Source organism: Lampetra planeri, chromosome 19 (genome assembly GCF_965212315.1).
Source record: "Lampetra planeri chromosome 19, kcLamPlan1.2.h2, whole genome shotgun sequence".
Taxonomy (NCBI): Eukaryota; Metazoa; Chordata; class Hyperoartia; order Petromyzontiformes; family Petromyzontidae; genus Lampetra; species Lampetra planeri.
The window spans coordinates 10,815,651-10,830,370 of NC_136125.1; the positions used below are offsets into that span (position 1 = coordinate 10,815,651).

At 47.8% G+C, this 14,720-nt stretch overlaps 1 protein-coding gene across 1 annotated transcript; it reads right to left on the minus strand.

Moving 5' to 3' along the window:
- Positions 1 to 1,413: 1,413 nt before the first annotated feature.
- Positions 1,414 to 10,756, minus strand: LOC144723920 (uncharacterized). Its single transcript, XM_078602695.1, has 4 exons — positions 10,690 to 10,756; positions 10,366 to 10,563; positions 5,497 to 5,633; positions 1,414 to 2,324 (listed from the first exon to the last, which is right to left on the minus strand). The coding sequence occupies exons 1-4, from the start codon at positions 10,754 to 10,756 to the stop codon at positions 2,136 to 2,138; spliced, it is 591 nt and encodes a 196-aa protein (XP_078458821.1). The 3' UTR covers positions 1,414 to 2,135.
- Positions 10,757 to 14,720: the final 3,964 nt, after the last annotated feature.

Below are 14,720 nucleotides of genomic sequence, written 5' to 3' on the forward strand. Positions count from 1 at the left end.
GTCGTCATCCTCACCCGTGACCGCCCTCAGATGTATTCTTGTGAGGCCCGAGCTTCATGGTTTTGTTTTGGCTCCGTCTCGTCAAATAGCCAATGGGAAGCCCCAAATACCGTTTGGTGCCCTGTCATGGCGCTGCCCGGACGTGGCAGTGCAAAAGAGGTATGCCAGTTTATTTTAACACGGAGGCTTTCGCGACCAGTATTATTCATAATAAAGGTTTTTTGGTTAGATCGCGTTATATGCGACACATTTATAAATAACGCGATCTAACCCAACACAACTTTATTATTATGAATATACATTTTTTTTGTTTTTTTTACAACCCCATGTAAATTGAACAATGTCAAACGGAGGGTAATTGTTTTGTTGGCTGTAAAATGCTGGACCCTCGCCAAGGTTAAAACACGAGGCTTGAACACAACCCCTTAGGATCGTACCACATTGTTGGCCTTTCATTGCAGAAAAAAATAATGACTTCCTTGGACCAACCTCAAGAGCCTTTGGTTGCAGTAGCTCACTCACAGTTTATATCCGAGTGCCCCCTTCTCGCTGACCCATTGGAAGGGCAACACCATGTGGGGGGAGATGAGGCTACGAATGCGTTGCTGGTTGGATTTGGCCGTTCTCAGCTGCGACTCGGCATTGTAGCGTTTCACTTTCCCCTGAATTTCCACAAATCCGATTAGATTCAAGAATCGATTATATTAACGATGCAATGATTGTAGCACCGTCAGTGGACGTGCGGTCACGTGAATCGATTCCACGATAATTGGGACGGATTTTATGATATCACTAAAGCTGAGTAGGATTGGGTGCGGTTAATATTTAAATGGTTGATGGCTAGGGCTTGCCAGGTGTTGCAGGATCTGCGAGGTCTGACCAGCAGATGGCGGTGTTGAGTACATGTTATGTAGATCGTTTATTGTAAAATTTCAATCACAGTTCCTATGATCACTGTTACATCATTGCTTTTATAGCTTTATTTTGGTGATTTCGAAAACGTTTTGGATTAGCCATATCTGTTTGTTGTAGTACAGAGTTAGACTGGTAACTTTAATCTAAATTGTCTTATGGTTGTTATTGTTTGACTTGCATCCCACTGGGATTTTTGCACACAGCATTGATATACGGTCCTTCTTCTGGAAGACTTTGTTGTTTTTTCCTGGAGTTTGCATGTAGTCACTTTAAAATGTTTCTTGTTCGTATTTTTGTTTGTTGCGGTTGCACCCGATTCAAGAGCCGAATGGCTCACAGGGCTATACCTAATAAATGAAATGAAACTGAGTGTCACCCACCTCGTGTGCCTCGCATTGCGATTTCCTCCAACACGAAGCCAAACAGGAACACAACGACGTTGGCCCAATGTCCCAGTCGATGACCTTTCTGGAGAAGAGTCTTGAGACTCAGAGATGCTTAGCTGGTAAATCATTTAATCACGACATATAGGAATTAATAATTGATTCCCACGCGCACTATTCGACGTATGTATCGTGTCATGGATCAATGCATCATTACTTGCCCAGCTATTACGCAGCGGTGGAATGTTTGTCTGCAAGTAGAAATTCATCAAAACCTTCGAAACACCAACCAACGACAACCCAAATCTATCGTTTGTACCACCAACGGTTGCCGTGAGTATTGTATAAATTATAATTAATATAAATATACATTTTAAGAACTCAACGCAGAAAATGAATGGAGCTCACATTGGGGTGCTCCTCGTGTCCTAATGGTGCAGATAAAGGTGAAGATGTGGCCCTGCGATCGCCCACTCGTGCCACGGTGGGCAGAGTGGCCTCCAACTGGAGCCCCTCCGGCCAGCGGCGTCATCTGGTCCAACCCCATGTGAGACTAGGCTCTCAGGAAAGCTGTCTCGGGTGTGGACCAATCAACTTCAAGGACAGTGCACATTATCAGAGTTATATTTTTTGTTTGCATTATGACTGCAGGTATTGTGGTCTATGCAGTTTTGTTGCCAGATAGAAGGGTAAAAAAAATAAACAATTATCGTAATTTTTTACTGGCAAATTAACTTCCAATAGTATCCCCAACGCTTCACCTCACTGACCGCGAATCTGTCGATGGACTCAGATCGCGCCCCGCGAATCCGTCGCCACTTGCGTCGCCCGCCGGCTTCACGGCCGCGCCGCCTCTGCCTCCGCGTGGTTCTTGCATTCACAGTGGCAGCTCGCGGGCAGCTCCACGTGGGGCGACTGCGACGACGATGACGATGGCGACGAGGAGGAGGAGCACAGTGTGGAAGACGAACACGGCGTCTCGCTCTTCTTTTGCTTGACGCGTCGGTTCTGGAACCAGATTTTGACCTGCGGAGAGATGCCCACCGCAGAATCTAAACTAGATTAAAATTAAACTTTTAATTCAAGCGGGTAAGGCCCACTGAGCAATACAGCAATTTTTCTGAAGCTACGTACGGTGCGAAATAAGTTCTACATACATCAACTAAACTAAAACTATGTTTGTTTTTATTTTAACAGGTAAGGCCCACTGGGCAATACAGCTCTTTTTCAGAAGCGACCTGGCCACAAATGATAGCCCAACGAAGTGGCTTATCATCATGTGTAAATGTATAGCAGCAGCCAAATACTCTAAACGCGTGATGTTGATTCTAAACCGGAGGAACTGCAGAAAAATCCACTTGAGCACTGGCATCGAGACATACAAACTACAAATATACAGCAGCAGTCGTCGGGATTGAACCCACGGCCTCCTGCATAGCAGGCGAGGTAGTTAACATCTCGAAACCTTTTGGCGTCATCTGGTCCAACCCATATGAGACTAGGCTCTAAGGAAAGCTGTCTCGGGTGTGGATCAATCAACTTTAAGGACAGTGCATACATTATCAGAGTTATGTTCTTTTGTTTGTATTATGACTGCAGGTATTGCGGTCTATGCAAACATGACTCCTTGTAAAAAAGGTGTCAGTTTTGTTGCCAGATACAAGGGTAAAGAACCAATTATCTCGAAACCCTCCGAGATATCCCAATATTAATTGTCAAAAGTCAGAATGTCAAAATGCAAAAGCAGCTATAATCTTTTAAATTAAACAAAAACTGATTTTTTTTTTGGCAAAACACATTCACCACAGGTACCACATGCGATTTCCAAATTGAGTAACTGCTGCAAATATAATAACACTGACTTATGTTACTCGGTGGATCAAGATCGGTGTTGTTACAGAGAGTCTAACAACGTGGGTTGGTGAAGGGTTGGGTGCCCATCGTCGGTTCAGACATCGCTCACCACTAATGTTAGCCCTGGCTTGGAATCAAACTCAGTTTGCCAGGTTTACAGCGCAGTGCGCTAAACAACGCTCCACCAATCTCCAGTTTAACTTTATTGAGAATACTTTTTTGTTTGTTCACAAAGGCTTTGCAAATCCTTCGTACATTCATCACAATGCCTTAAATGCTTACTTTGGAACATTTTCAACATTTTATTATTCAGCGTCGCAAATGGAATGTAACCACGTGACAGAGTGAATTTGTGAGAGTGAATCCAGTGCGGGTTTGCTGCGTGCATGGCGAAATGCGCTCATCACTGCCCCACGGCCCCACCTCACCAGACAATAAACCTTATAGACAATGCGAACGAGACAGATAGAAATGAAATTATATTACCATCAAGACCAGAATTAAGTATCAAATGTATGTATGTTGAACCCTTTTCGCACCGTACGTAGCCAACCATGTTAATCAAATCGCACTTGTTGCACTCCCAAACTCCCCCCACCTCCTTCCCCACAGTCATGTGAATTAATCCCATCGTGGGGGTTGGGGGGGGTGACGAGGTTTGGTCCATGCCCAGTCATTAGTGGCCTAATCCCCGCTCAATAGAGGGGGAGAGAGAGAGGGACCCACAACCTAAATTGGTGAGCGCACCGGGCACACAGCACAAATATTTACTCATTACCTCCTGCCTGTAATAACACAGCAATTCCCTACAGCCCAGCCAGCCAGCCAGGTGAACGCACCAAGAAAAGGAGGCTGATAACGCGTGGCCAGTGTTGGGCATGAAGTGAAAATGACAAGTAACAGCATTTCCATGCATTCATACATACTTACATGTATAATTCTTCTTCTAAACACCAACTAACGAGAATCCAAAACTATTGTTTGTGAGTATCGTATACATTATAATATTTTTTTTTTTTAATAAGAACCCAACACAGAAAGTGAATGGAGCTCACATTGGGATGCTCCTAATGTCGTAAGGGTGCAGATACAGGTGAAGATGTGGCCCCACATCGGGCACAGCGGCCTCCAACTGGAGCGCCTTTCGGGGTTTGTGCGCCACTTTGATGAACCCGGCGACTTGAATTTGATTTCTGGCCACGGCTACCATCGGTGGCGTGTGACTTCTGAACCACGTGTGGCCCGCCCCCTTCACCAGACCTGCAATAACCAACGGAGTGAATTGTGGACAAACAACCCTCATGGCTGACAATGGGATTAGGAGCCCTTAACTAAGCAGAGGATTGTCGTAAGGCTTTAAATTTGTATTATGTATACTGTCTGGACTATATTTGTGTCGTTATGTCATGTTCCAATCATTGGGTTTAAATCAAACATTTGCATGATTCTCAAAAATTCCAGTCGATTCTTACCTGCACAATTCGCTGCATCTATCGTGGGTTTAAGAATCGATGTTAATCTGTGACTCTGCGAATTGTCACTGCCTGCTGCTGCGGATGCTGCGATAACGCGGGTCCGATGAGGTGGGGCGATTTCAACGCAATGTATTCATTTCTCAATAAACTCGGGTAATCTCCATAAATCCACTTACTTTTGTAAATAATTACTTCACTTAGATGTGAACTTCTACTGAATCGGAACAGAGCGGTTGTAAGTAGAGCACTGCTCTGTCGGGCGACCTGTGTTCAGAATCGGAATATTTATTTATACTGGAGAAATCCGATGAGCTATGAAGCTCTTTTCTCACAGATGTCCAGTCGGGGTTGGTAAGAACGTTACAACAATCAACGTTACAAAAACATGATAGTTGTGCATGGTACAATGAAGATAAACAAATCACCCAGACACATACAAATACAATACTAAGCCATCCCCATCCCACCAGGCCAAGCCCACTGAGGTATTACATTCAATGGAGGGACACTTCGAGAGAGGAAGAGGAGAGGGTGGGAATGTTGAGAATAGGAGAGCAGAGGGGGGGGGGGTGGAATAAGAGAGGATCGGCGTGGGGAGAAGTGATGCGAGTACAGAAAAGGGGAGGGGAGGAGAAGAGAGGAGATGGTGCCAGAGGATATGAGAGCGGAGGGATGTAAATAAAGGTGATGAGAAAAGGAGATGACAGGCGAGGAGAGGGTGCGAGGGTGTGGGGGGAGGAGGAGGAGGAGGAGAGGGCTGGAGAGAAGAGGGTTGTGTCTACCGTACGTTTGAACTTCTTTCGCACCGTACGTCGTCAACCCTGCAAATCAGAGGTGCCGGGGAAATGTTGCAGAGTAGAGAGCTGCACCTGTTTCTCGGAGAGGCGCAGGCGAGCGGCCACGTGGATGCGTCGCAGTCGGGACAGGTATCGGCTGGCTGAGAACTCTCGCTCGAGAGCCAAGAGCTGCCCGCTGCTGAACGCGGTGCGTGCTCGCTTCCCGGCACCTGTGGGCAGGTGTGCCCCGTGGGGCAGTGAGGGGCAGTCAGGGGCAGCCCATGGAACTGAGACCCGACCACAACTGACCCAATCCTTAGTGGGGCCGACACCTTGTGAAGTACAGTGTCCCCTCGTTATTCGCGAGGGTTAAGTTTCGGAGAGGCTCGTGAATAGTAAATTTCACGGATAATGATATTGGCCTTCTTGGTTCTTTCGGTAAAGTCACGTAGAAGGGAAATAATAAAATAACAAAAAGAAAACTTAATAAAATAATATAATAAGATTATTTATCATGTTTTATTTTTGTTGTTTTATTATTTCCCTTCTACGTGACTTTACCGAAAGAACCAAGAAGATGAATCCCTGCAGTCACGAAAGCTTTAAATCGAAATTTAATGATATTGACCTCAATAAAATTCCTTAATAAATACGTAAATAAGCTGTGAAAATACATAAATGATCGCATTACTCTATCTCGTCACTTTCTCGCATCACATTCTTTCTCGTGTCTTTATCTCGTCATGTTCTCTCTCTCTTGATGCAGTCGCGGAGCGTTCCAGATGCGATTCGCTGATGGCCAAAGCTGCGGATAGCGAGTTCGTGAATAACGAGGGAAAACTGTAAATTGAATAGGCTTGAGCAGGGCACATCGCTATAGAAGTTATGATGGCCATTAGTCAAGAACTAAACTATATATGTTTTATTTCACCAGGTAAGGCCCACCGAGCTATTCTGATCTTTTTCAGAAGCGACCTGGTCACAGATGATAGCTCAATGACGTGGCTTATCATGTGGAAATTTATAGCAGCCAAATATTCTAAACGTGGAGGGAAAACCGGAGGACCCGGAGAAAAATCTACGCGATCACAGGGAGAGAAACACGCAAACTCTAAATACACAGCAAGCGTCAGGGTTGGGATCGAACCCACGACCTCCTGCATACCAGGCGAGGTAGTTAACATCTCGCCACCGTGGCACCCCTGACAGTGGAAACTAACCTATTCCCCTGATTTTGTGTGTATCCCCCCTTCCTTTATACTCCAGTGCTTTGACATCATACGTCCTGGAATTGATAACTCAATTTCAGGGTATTTATTGGAAAACGTGTGATGCGAAAACCTGATGCCATGCACAGCCTACCAGCAATTACTAATAATGATGTATCTCTAGATGTGACTGAAGATGTGCATTTTGATTATGTTCTAGAAGGGATAAAAATCTGGAAATTGGCACAAATATAGTCAAGTTTCTGCTTATGCTATAACTAGAAAAAAAATCCCCAAAACAACTTCAGGATTTTGAAGTTGGGCCTCCAAAAAATGTTGTGTCCGAGACATTCATTGGTTTCATCCTGTGCGCAGGTTCACTGAGAAGTTCTAAATTTCTTTAAATTCTCACCCTAAAAAGGTGCAAATGTCTGGAGTGGTGACGCGGTCTAGTGTGATGGCGTTCGCCGCTCGTTGCAGAGGTTCACGGTTCGAATCCAGCGGCCGCCCTGGTTATTACTGCGGTATGTCATAACCATAATAATACTATGCTCCATCTGCTACACTCACGTTGAAGATCAGCTGACGTCATTCACAATAGCTATCCATTGTGTGCCGGCGTCAGAGTCCAAATTTGCCAAATTTCAAATTTACCGACAAATTACTCAATTGGGATTATGCATAGCAATAATCGCCCCTCTCCCACCACACTAATGCCCCAGGTCACTCGTGCACATGGTTGACAATTGAACTCCTATGGAGTGTGCTGCCAAAGCTGATAGAATACTGTTGGTGTGTGCATGATGTCTACACATCGGTGTGTGTGTTTTAAACGGTAAATACAAGGCTGGCTGCGCACGGCACGTCGTTTCTGGGGAGCGACCCAAATCGGAAGCAACGCTTTGGCTGGAGAGAGGCCCATAAAGGCATTAACGCGGTGGGCTCCGTTTCTAAAGGAGGTGCCCACCCACGCTTGCTCGGAGCAAGAGAGCTTTGATGTGATGGTATGCTCATGCGCGCGGGTGCGAACTTAACGAGCGTCACCTCTTGGTGTGGGCATGTCAAAGTAAATTACGACACGGGGGTGGCCTGGTGGATCAGGGTCATTCACACGTGAGAGGCACTGAGGCACCACCGCTGGGGAGCCTGGGTTCAAATCCGGGTTTTTTTTTGTTTGCCATCATTGATTAAAGCGGTGTTCCAATTGCAGTGTGTTGATGATCGCAGCCTTGTCATTGTGTTTGTTTTTTGTTTACATGATGCTTATACAATTTTTTGATTAATTTCAATGCGATTAAGACACTTAGCATGGTATGTCAGAAGATGCAGCTCCACCTCATGTGCGTGGAAGTTAATCGAAGGGAAGCAGCTCCCTAACGTCACCTTCCAGGAGCCGTTCTCTAACACCGGGTGACGTCGCACTTCTGTAGGTTAGAGTTCCACGTGGAAGGGTCTCGATTGCATCACATGGGACCAATAAAACAATTTGATTTCATAATTGTTGTTTTAAACGATGGGGGGTGGAGGGGGAAGGGACTCTGATTTTGTGAGCTACAATGTGCGTCTCTCAAGTTTGCCTCGTACGTGTTCACACTTTATCAGCTATAACAGATCCTTGGCAGCTCGCATCATGCAAACACAGCAGTGAATCGAAGTACACCACTAAAACGTGCTACGCCCCTGTCTTTATGCCGTAATAAAATTCAGTTTGTTCTAAAGCCGTGATTTATAGTCAATATCAATTATTGTAAAAAAAAGAATAGAGCTGCGTGGTGATAATTTCCCGTTTACAGCTTTAGGTAAATTGTGAACATTCCACATTCCTATGACGGGGGCGAGTTAGTCCATAGTACAACCGCTGTTTACTTCCCCACTTAGTGGTACTCGTTTTATGGCCCTCGGAGGGATGATGAGCCGAGCCAATATAAGACACGTATTGTTCAAATCAGCTTGTCACTCGACACGCACAATAATATCATTGCAATTCACTGCATTTAAATTCCAAATCCACTTCCAACATACTCACACTTTACCCCACGGTCAGCGGTTTGACGATGCCCGACACGTGTTCACCGCTGAGATGTGTCATATCAATCTACTCTAGCCGAGACCAGGCCGACACTCGGCAGGGTTAGAGGACAATGCCACTGCTCGTTTGACCTTCGACCTAAGCGGAGTTAAAATGTTAACACGCGAGTGCATTGGGGGTTAAGCAACGTTAAAATGGCAATAACGCCACTCTGTTACAACAAAGCCCCCTCTGTTTTCGCAGCTTTAAATCAATCGGCAGGCGGACCATTTCTTCTTGGTTAACTTGATTTATGTCACAGCTGACCGGCTGAAATCCCTCAACTGACTTCTGGTCGTCAAAACGTTGGGTCTAGGTTTCGAGTTTGAAGTAGGAGAAAAGCAAACTTCAATTATCGCCAGGAAAAAATGTATTTGGTGTTATCATCCACTGTGTTCTAAATGTAAAAAAAATACACGTACATTTAAATATATGTATACATGTAAGCATGTATCATGAGTAAGATAATTTTTGTAAAGGAGATATACATTTTATATCTGTCCTATATATTAGAAAAAACTTTATACGCAAATAAACAGCCCTTATTTTAATACAAAAATCGAATTTAAAGCACGGAAAATGTATCCTGGATGTAAATCAAATTGTCTCCCTGTTCAACGACCGTGACATATTGCTCATCAAAATTATTAGGCCTGATCCAGTGGTGTAAAATCAACATTCATATGGCACGGGCCAGTATATCTCATCATCACGACTCACCATGGTCAGTCCACTGCTGGAGGCCTTCATCCATATCAAGTACCTGCCAGTCAGTGTCTCCCTGATCAAATGAAGATCCCTCAACTGTCTAGGCAGCCCTCGGCCAGTGGTGGAAATTCCACATTCCCGTGGCAGTAGTCTGATAGGTATTAGAGCACCACAGAACATAACGCAGTTCACTGGGCACAGTCGGCTGGCGTACGCTGTGATCCAGCCAGTAGCCGAGCGTCGTTGGCATACGCCCTGCTGCAAGGAATGAAATGGTTCCCCCCGTTCAATTTCAATTCCCCCCCCCTTTTCATGGCTCGGTGCCTGGGCCCCTACGGGTCACGTGCCCTGGTGTAGTTGCACCCCCTACACATTCGCCGGCTATGACGCAGGATCCAACCCTTTCAAAGCGAGAGTTGCCGGATCCTACAAATCAAATAATAATCGGCTCAAACAAAGACGGCTGGATAATATTTTGATTGGGAAAAACCAGTCCATGCCAAACGACGTTCTGCTAATACACACTCATTTATACTGCTCGGTGGACCGAGGTGTGAATATCTAAGACATTTGCGCCATTGTTTCAATTGGCATGGTTACGGGATAATCAAATGCCATCATCATTATTATTTCAATTGAAAGCTTTCGTGACTGCAGGGATTCATCTTCTTGGTTCTTTCGGTAAAGTCACGTAGAATGGAAATAATAAAATAATAAAAATAAAACATAATAAAATAATTCTCAAAACGCAAGCAGCCGTCCTCAGATGGAGAACAGGTCTTCTCGGCAGACCTGTTCTCCACCTGAGGACGGCTGCTTGCGTTGTGGCCGAAACGTCGTGACAATTATTTTATAATGTTTTATTTTTATTATTTTATTATTTCCATTCTACGTGACTTTACCGAAAGAACCAAGAAGATCATTATTATTGTTATTGATATCGATCTCTGTGCGTGCGTGGTACCGGTGTGACTTCACCTGTGGCCACGTGCGGTTGAGATGAACTCAGCTCGTATGTCGGGGCAGCCACAGCTGCTCCGGCTGCCCCCGTGAGCAGCTGCCCGGGGCCTGCCCTGTGGAGCCACACGTGACCCAGAGAGGCGGGCCACGCGGCGCACAGCACGCACAGGCAGGCAGCCTGAGACGGGAAGGGCGACCCCGTGGCTTGCAGGGAGCCTTCGCGAAGGGCAACAGCCGCTCTTCGGTCGGGTAGGGTTGCCATCAGCCCTGCTTCTGCCGTCGTTGTTGTTGTTGATGTAGCCGCAGATGTTGATGATGATGGTGATGATGATGATGATGCACGTCTGTCATCCTTCTTGTCAGTCGGAGAGTCATTGATGAGCGAGTCGACTGTAAACGCGAGCTGCATCGCGAGTCTTTGCGGCGTGTGGAACGGTTCAAATTATTCTTCAAAGAGACACGCACGCCCAAAATTGCATATACGCTGTGTGTATGAGTGGAGAGAGGTCATATTTAAAAGTGCTTTACATTACACGAGCCTTGCAAAAAAAAAATGAAGCCTTTAGCTCCAACTATATATATATGCGCACGGGAGCAAATGCTCTCTCTCTCTAATGCCTTAAAAGAGAAATTGATGTGTGATGCACTTGTGCGAGCTGATCGCGGTTTAAATACTCGCGACCTAATCGGCTTGTGCGCGCCTCGCAAATTAATCAGCCGAAAGCAATCTCTCCTAATTGGACTGTTCCCCCTGTGCTCGCCTTCACCCCCCGCTGCAGACGAATTATCGCCTGCGCAAGACACACATCTCGTGTCGCGTAGGCGCAGCCCCGCAATTGCTCGCTCTCGAACCCCTGCCGGCGGACGGTACCTCCACGAGAGGGAGCTCGCTCGGGGTCTAGACTCGAGACGTGTCATTCGCGCCGCCCCTCTTCCACGCCGGCGGGACGTCTTGGAAGACGTCTTCTAGACGAGGTGACGGGTCCCTGGCGCACTTCACTCACCCCGTCACACGCGAGCTGCCGATCGGCCGAGCGTGATGGACTCAATTACGCTGCCGGCTGGACAGAGACGGTGGCGGCACTAAAACAAATAAAAACGTCCCAATAATTCAACTGGCGCAACAGGGAGTTCGAACCGGCGACCCTCTGTCCGGAGAACCATTAGATTCGTTAGAAGGCAATGACATTGCAAAAACATTGCCTTTTAATGAATATGCGGAACTGTAATAGGCGACGTTTCGGGCAATGCTCCTTCTTCATATCAGAGAGGTGACCCTGTGTGTGTTATATCCTCGCAGCGGATTTTGGCCGGCCATCGAACAAAGGCGGCCGCTGCATCGCGCTCTTTCGGACGCGTTTCTGCCGGCCGTCTGGAACGCTCTTCCTTCCGATAGTAGGAACCCACTGTGGCTATGCACTTTAACATCATCTCGATTGACGAACTCATTTCTTCAGAACTGCTATTGGCGTCTAGTTTGTTGTCCTTCCCCCCACCCCCGTACCTCCGATGAGCACGGTTTGCTACGTACGGTGCAAAGGAAGTTCAACATACAGCCATAGCTATGGGACATTGTTGCCAGTATCCGTGTTTTTGCCACAAGCACTGTGTGGTCAATGCGGACTTGGTGCCTTGCAAAAGATGTCTATCTGGCGTTCGAACATCTATTCCCCTGTTTTATTACCAGAAATCTATCTTGTTTTTCATACATACACCAGGCTGTGTGCAGCTGCATCGCCCCTCTCTCTCTCCTGAGTGAGCGCGCTATCAAATAGTGATGGGGATTATCGGAGATTACTCCTCGGCGCGTGGTTATGTTTTTAAGGGCCCCCCTGCTTAACGGGAGGGGGGGGAGGGGCGCGTGTAAAATGTTTGGCTAATTGGCCGCTTACGGCAGGGCTCTGTGCGCTCTCAAACTATGCGCTAATTGACTTGTCACGAGATGCCCCCCACCCCACCCGCCCGCCCAGCCTCAACCCCCACCCCATTCGCCAGAGCCTTGCCAAACAGCCAAGCGGCGGCCAGACTCCGTGGAGGCGACGTGGAGCCGCGTGCGCGCTGTTTCCTAACCCAAGTGGCGATGAATGTGGGGGGGGGGGGCTCACTGCTGGTTTTGTACGGCGTGTGGAGTAATCTGGCCCAGCCCCCCCCCCCCTTCGACACCATCACCACCCTCGCCGCGCATACTTGAGGAAATAATTGGTTTTGGATGTGTTTGTAGTACTGGGTAATGATGGCTTTGGAACAACGTGGATTTGTATAAAGTCTTATAAATGCGACCGCGTATAGAGACGCTGTACGTGGAACAGTGGGCGCGTTGGTTTTTTTATAGAAGCGGTCAGTCAGTCATCATCGTCTGCCATAATCAGTCCACTGCTGGATGAACGTCTCTCGAAGCCAGCGTCATTCCTCGCGGTCCAGCAATGCACTTCACAGAGCACCCGCACGCGAGCTCATTGTGTCGCTCCATCTCCACGGCGGCTGACTTCTCTGGCGCATGTTGCATATCGTGCGCTACCGTTCCGAATGGCAGCACAGCAAATAGGTCGCTGACTTGTCTATAATGTCGGTGTCAATTTTCCAGCGACATCCGCTCGAATGCCGGTTGGATTTTTTCCTTCACTCTCCTCTCATTACGCACACAGCGCTTGTCGCAAATTAGCCGCAATACCTTCCTGATCTCGTAACAGGGCGTAAACCATCACGCGAACTCGCAACGGCTTTTGGCTACAACCATCAAACAAAGACGGCCACTGCATCGCGCGCTTTCAGACGCGCTTCTGTGGCCGTCTGGAACGCTCTTCCTTCCGATATTAGGAATCCACTGGAGCTACGCACTTTTACATAACCTAGATTAAACACTCCTTTCTTTCGAATATTCTTTTTGTGTTTAGTTTGTTGTCCTGCCCCCGCAAACTCCGATTAGCACGGTTGGCTACGTACGGTGCGAACAAAGTTCAACATGCGTACATACACACGCAAAGTGGAACTGGCACAAACATCCCGAATGCATGAGCTTCTCAACAGTGAAGCTGTGAGACTCCGTGAGACTGTAACCCATCCGCGTCTTCGCCTGATGGGTTTTTCTCCGTCTCCTGAAATGCCCTCCCACATTCCAAACCCCCCCAAAAAATTCTAGATTTGAAGCTTTCGTGACTGTAAGGATTCATACTGTTCGTTTTTTTTCGGTAAAGTCACGTAGGTAAAAAAATGAAATTAAAATGAATAATAATAGAATAATAAAAAATCACGACGTTTCGGAGGCAACACAAGTCTCCGTCATCAGGGGGGACCGTCACAGCCAGATTTGCTGTATCAAGTGAGGCAGCGATTCCAAGATGCAAGTTCTTAAATACAAAAACACAGTACTTTAATGTAACTGCTGGCTAAACATCCACATGCAAATAGGCTAGAGACTTGGCGTGGCTTTCGTGGATAAATAGAACCTTGATTGTTGATTGTTGTTGTTGTTATTGTTGTCATCTGGCTCCGGCGGATGGGAGGTGTTTGCACGCCCGGTATCGCAGGCGGCATCTCGCGGGCCCACGTGGGACACATGGAATGCGGACCAGGCGGGCAGCCTGCACGCCGGTAGCTCTGGCTGGCCTACCCCAGCCCTCGTCCATCCTGGGCTCGGTAAGCAAAACAGCAACAATAATAATAAGAAGAAGGACCATTTAGTTTTTTATAAAAACATTAAAAAAAAAACTCTCGATATGTGAAGAGCCGCGATGCAATGTGAATAAGAGACGCTCATCCTCGATTCGTTGTATCACAGCTGCAAGCAGCCGCTTTGTTGGTGCAAGTGCTGTTGGCGAGGGCGCGTCAAGGCGCGCACGGTGCAACGAGCGCGTGGTGGTGCCAGACGAGCCGCGTGCGAAGTGCCCGTGTTGGTGCACACTCCGTCAGATCCCGAGTGGAGGCCGAGTCGACCTAGGTGGGGCCGGTTCACACATCATGGGGGGGAATCAAGCTCGGGTTGTCAGATGTCGTGGTGCATCGCAGGCCCCACTGCGCCAGCTCGCTCACTCCCCACACCGCGACTCCACTCGCTCTGGTGGCACCACCACCACCACCGCCACCACCGCCACCACCACCGCCACCACCGCCACCACCGCCACCGCCACCACCACCACCACCGCCACCGCCACCACCGCCACCACCGCCACCGCCACCACCGCCACCACCGCCACCACCACCACCGCCACCACCACCACCGCCACCACCACCGCCACCACCGCCACCACCGCCACCACCGCCGCCACAACCGCCACCACCACCGCCACCACCGCCACCACCGCCACCACCACCGCCGCCACCACCACCACCACCACCGCCGCCACCACCACCGCCACCACCACCGCCACCACAAC

Coding starts and splice junctions, on each gene's coding strand:
- LOC144723920 (XM_078602695.1), bottom strand. CDS start 10,756: ATGCAGCTCGCGTTTACAGTCGACTCGCTCATCAATGACTCTCCGACT. Junction 10,564..10,689: donor TGACAAGAAGGATGACAGAC/GTGCATCATCAT, acceptor CCCTTCGCGAAG/GCTCCCTGCAAGCCACGGGG. Junction 5,634..10,365: donor TCAACCGCACGTGGCCACAG/GTGAAGTCACAC, acceptor ACCTGCCCACAG/GTGCCGGGAAGCGAGCACGC.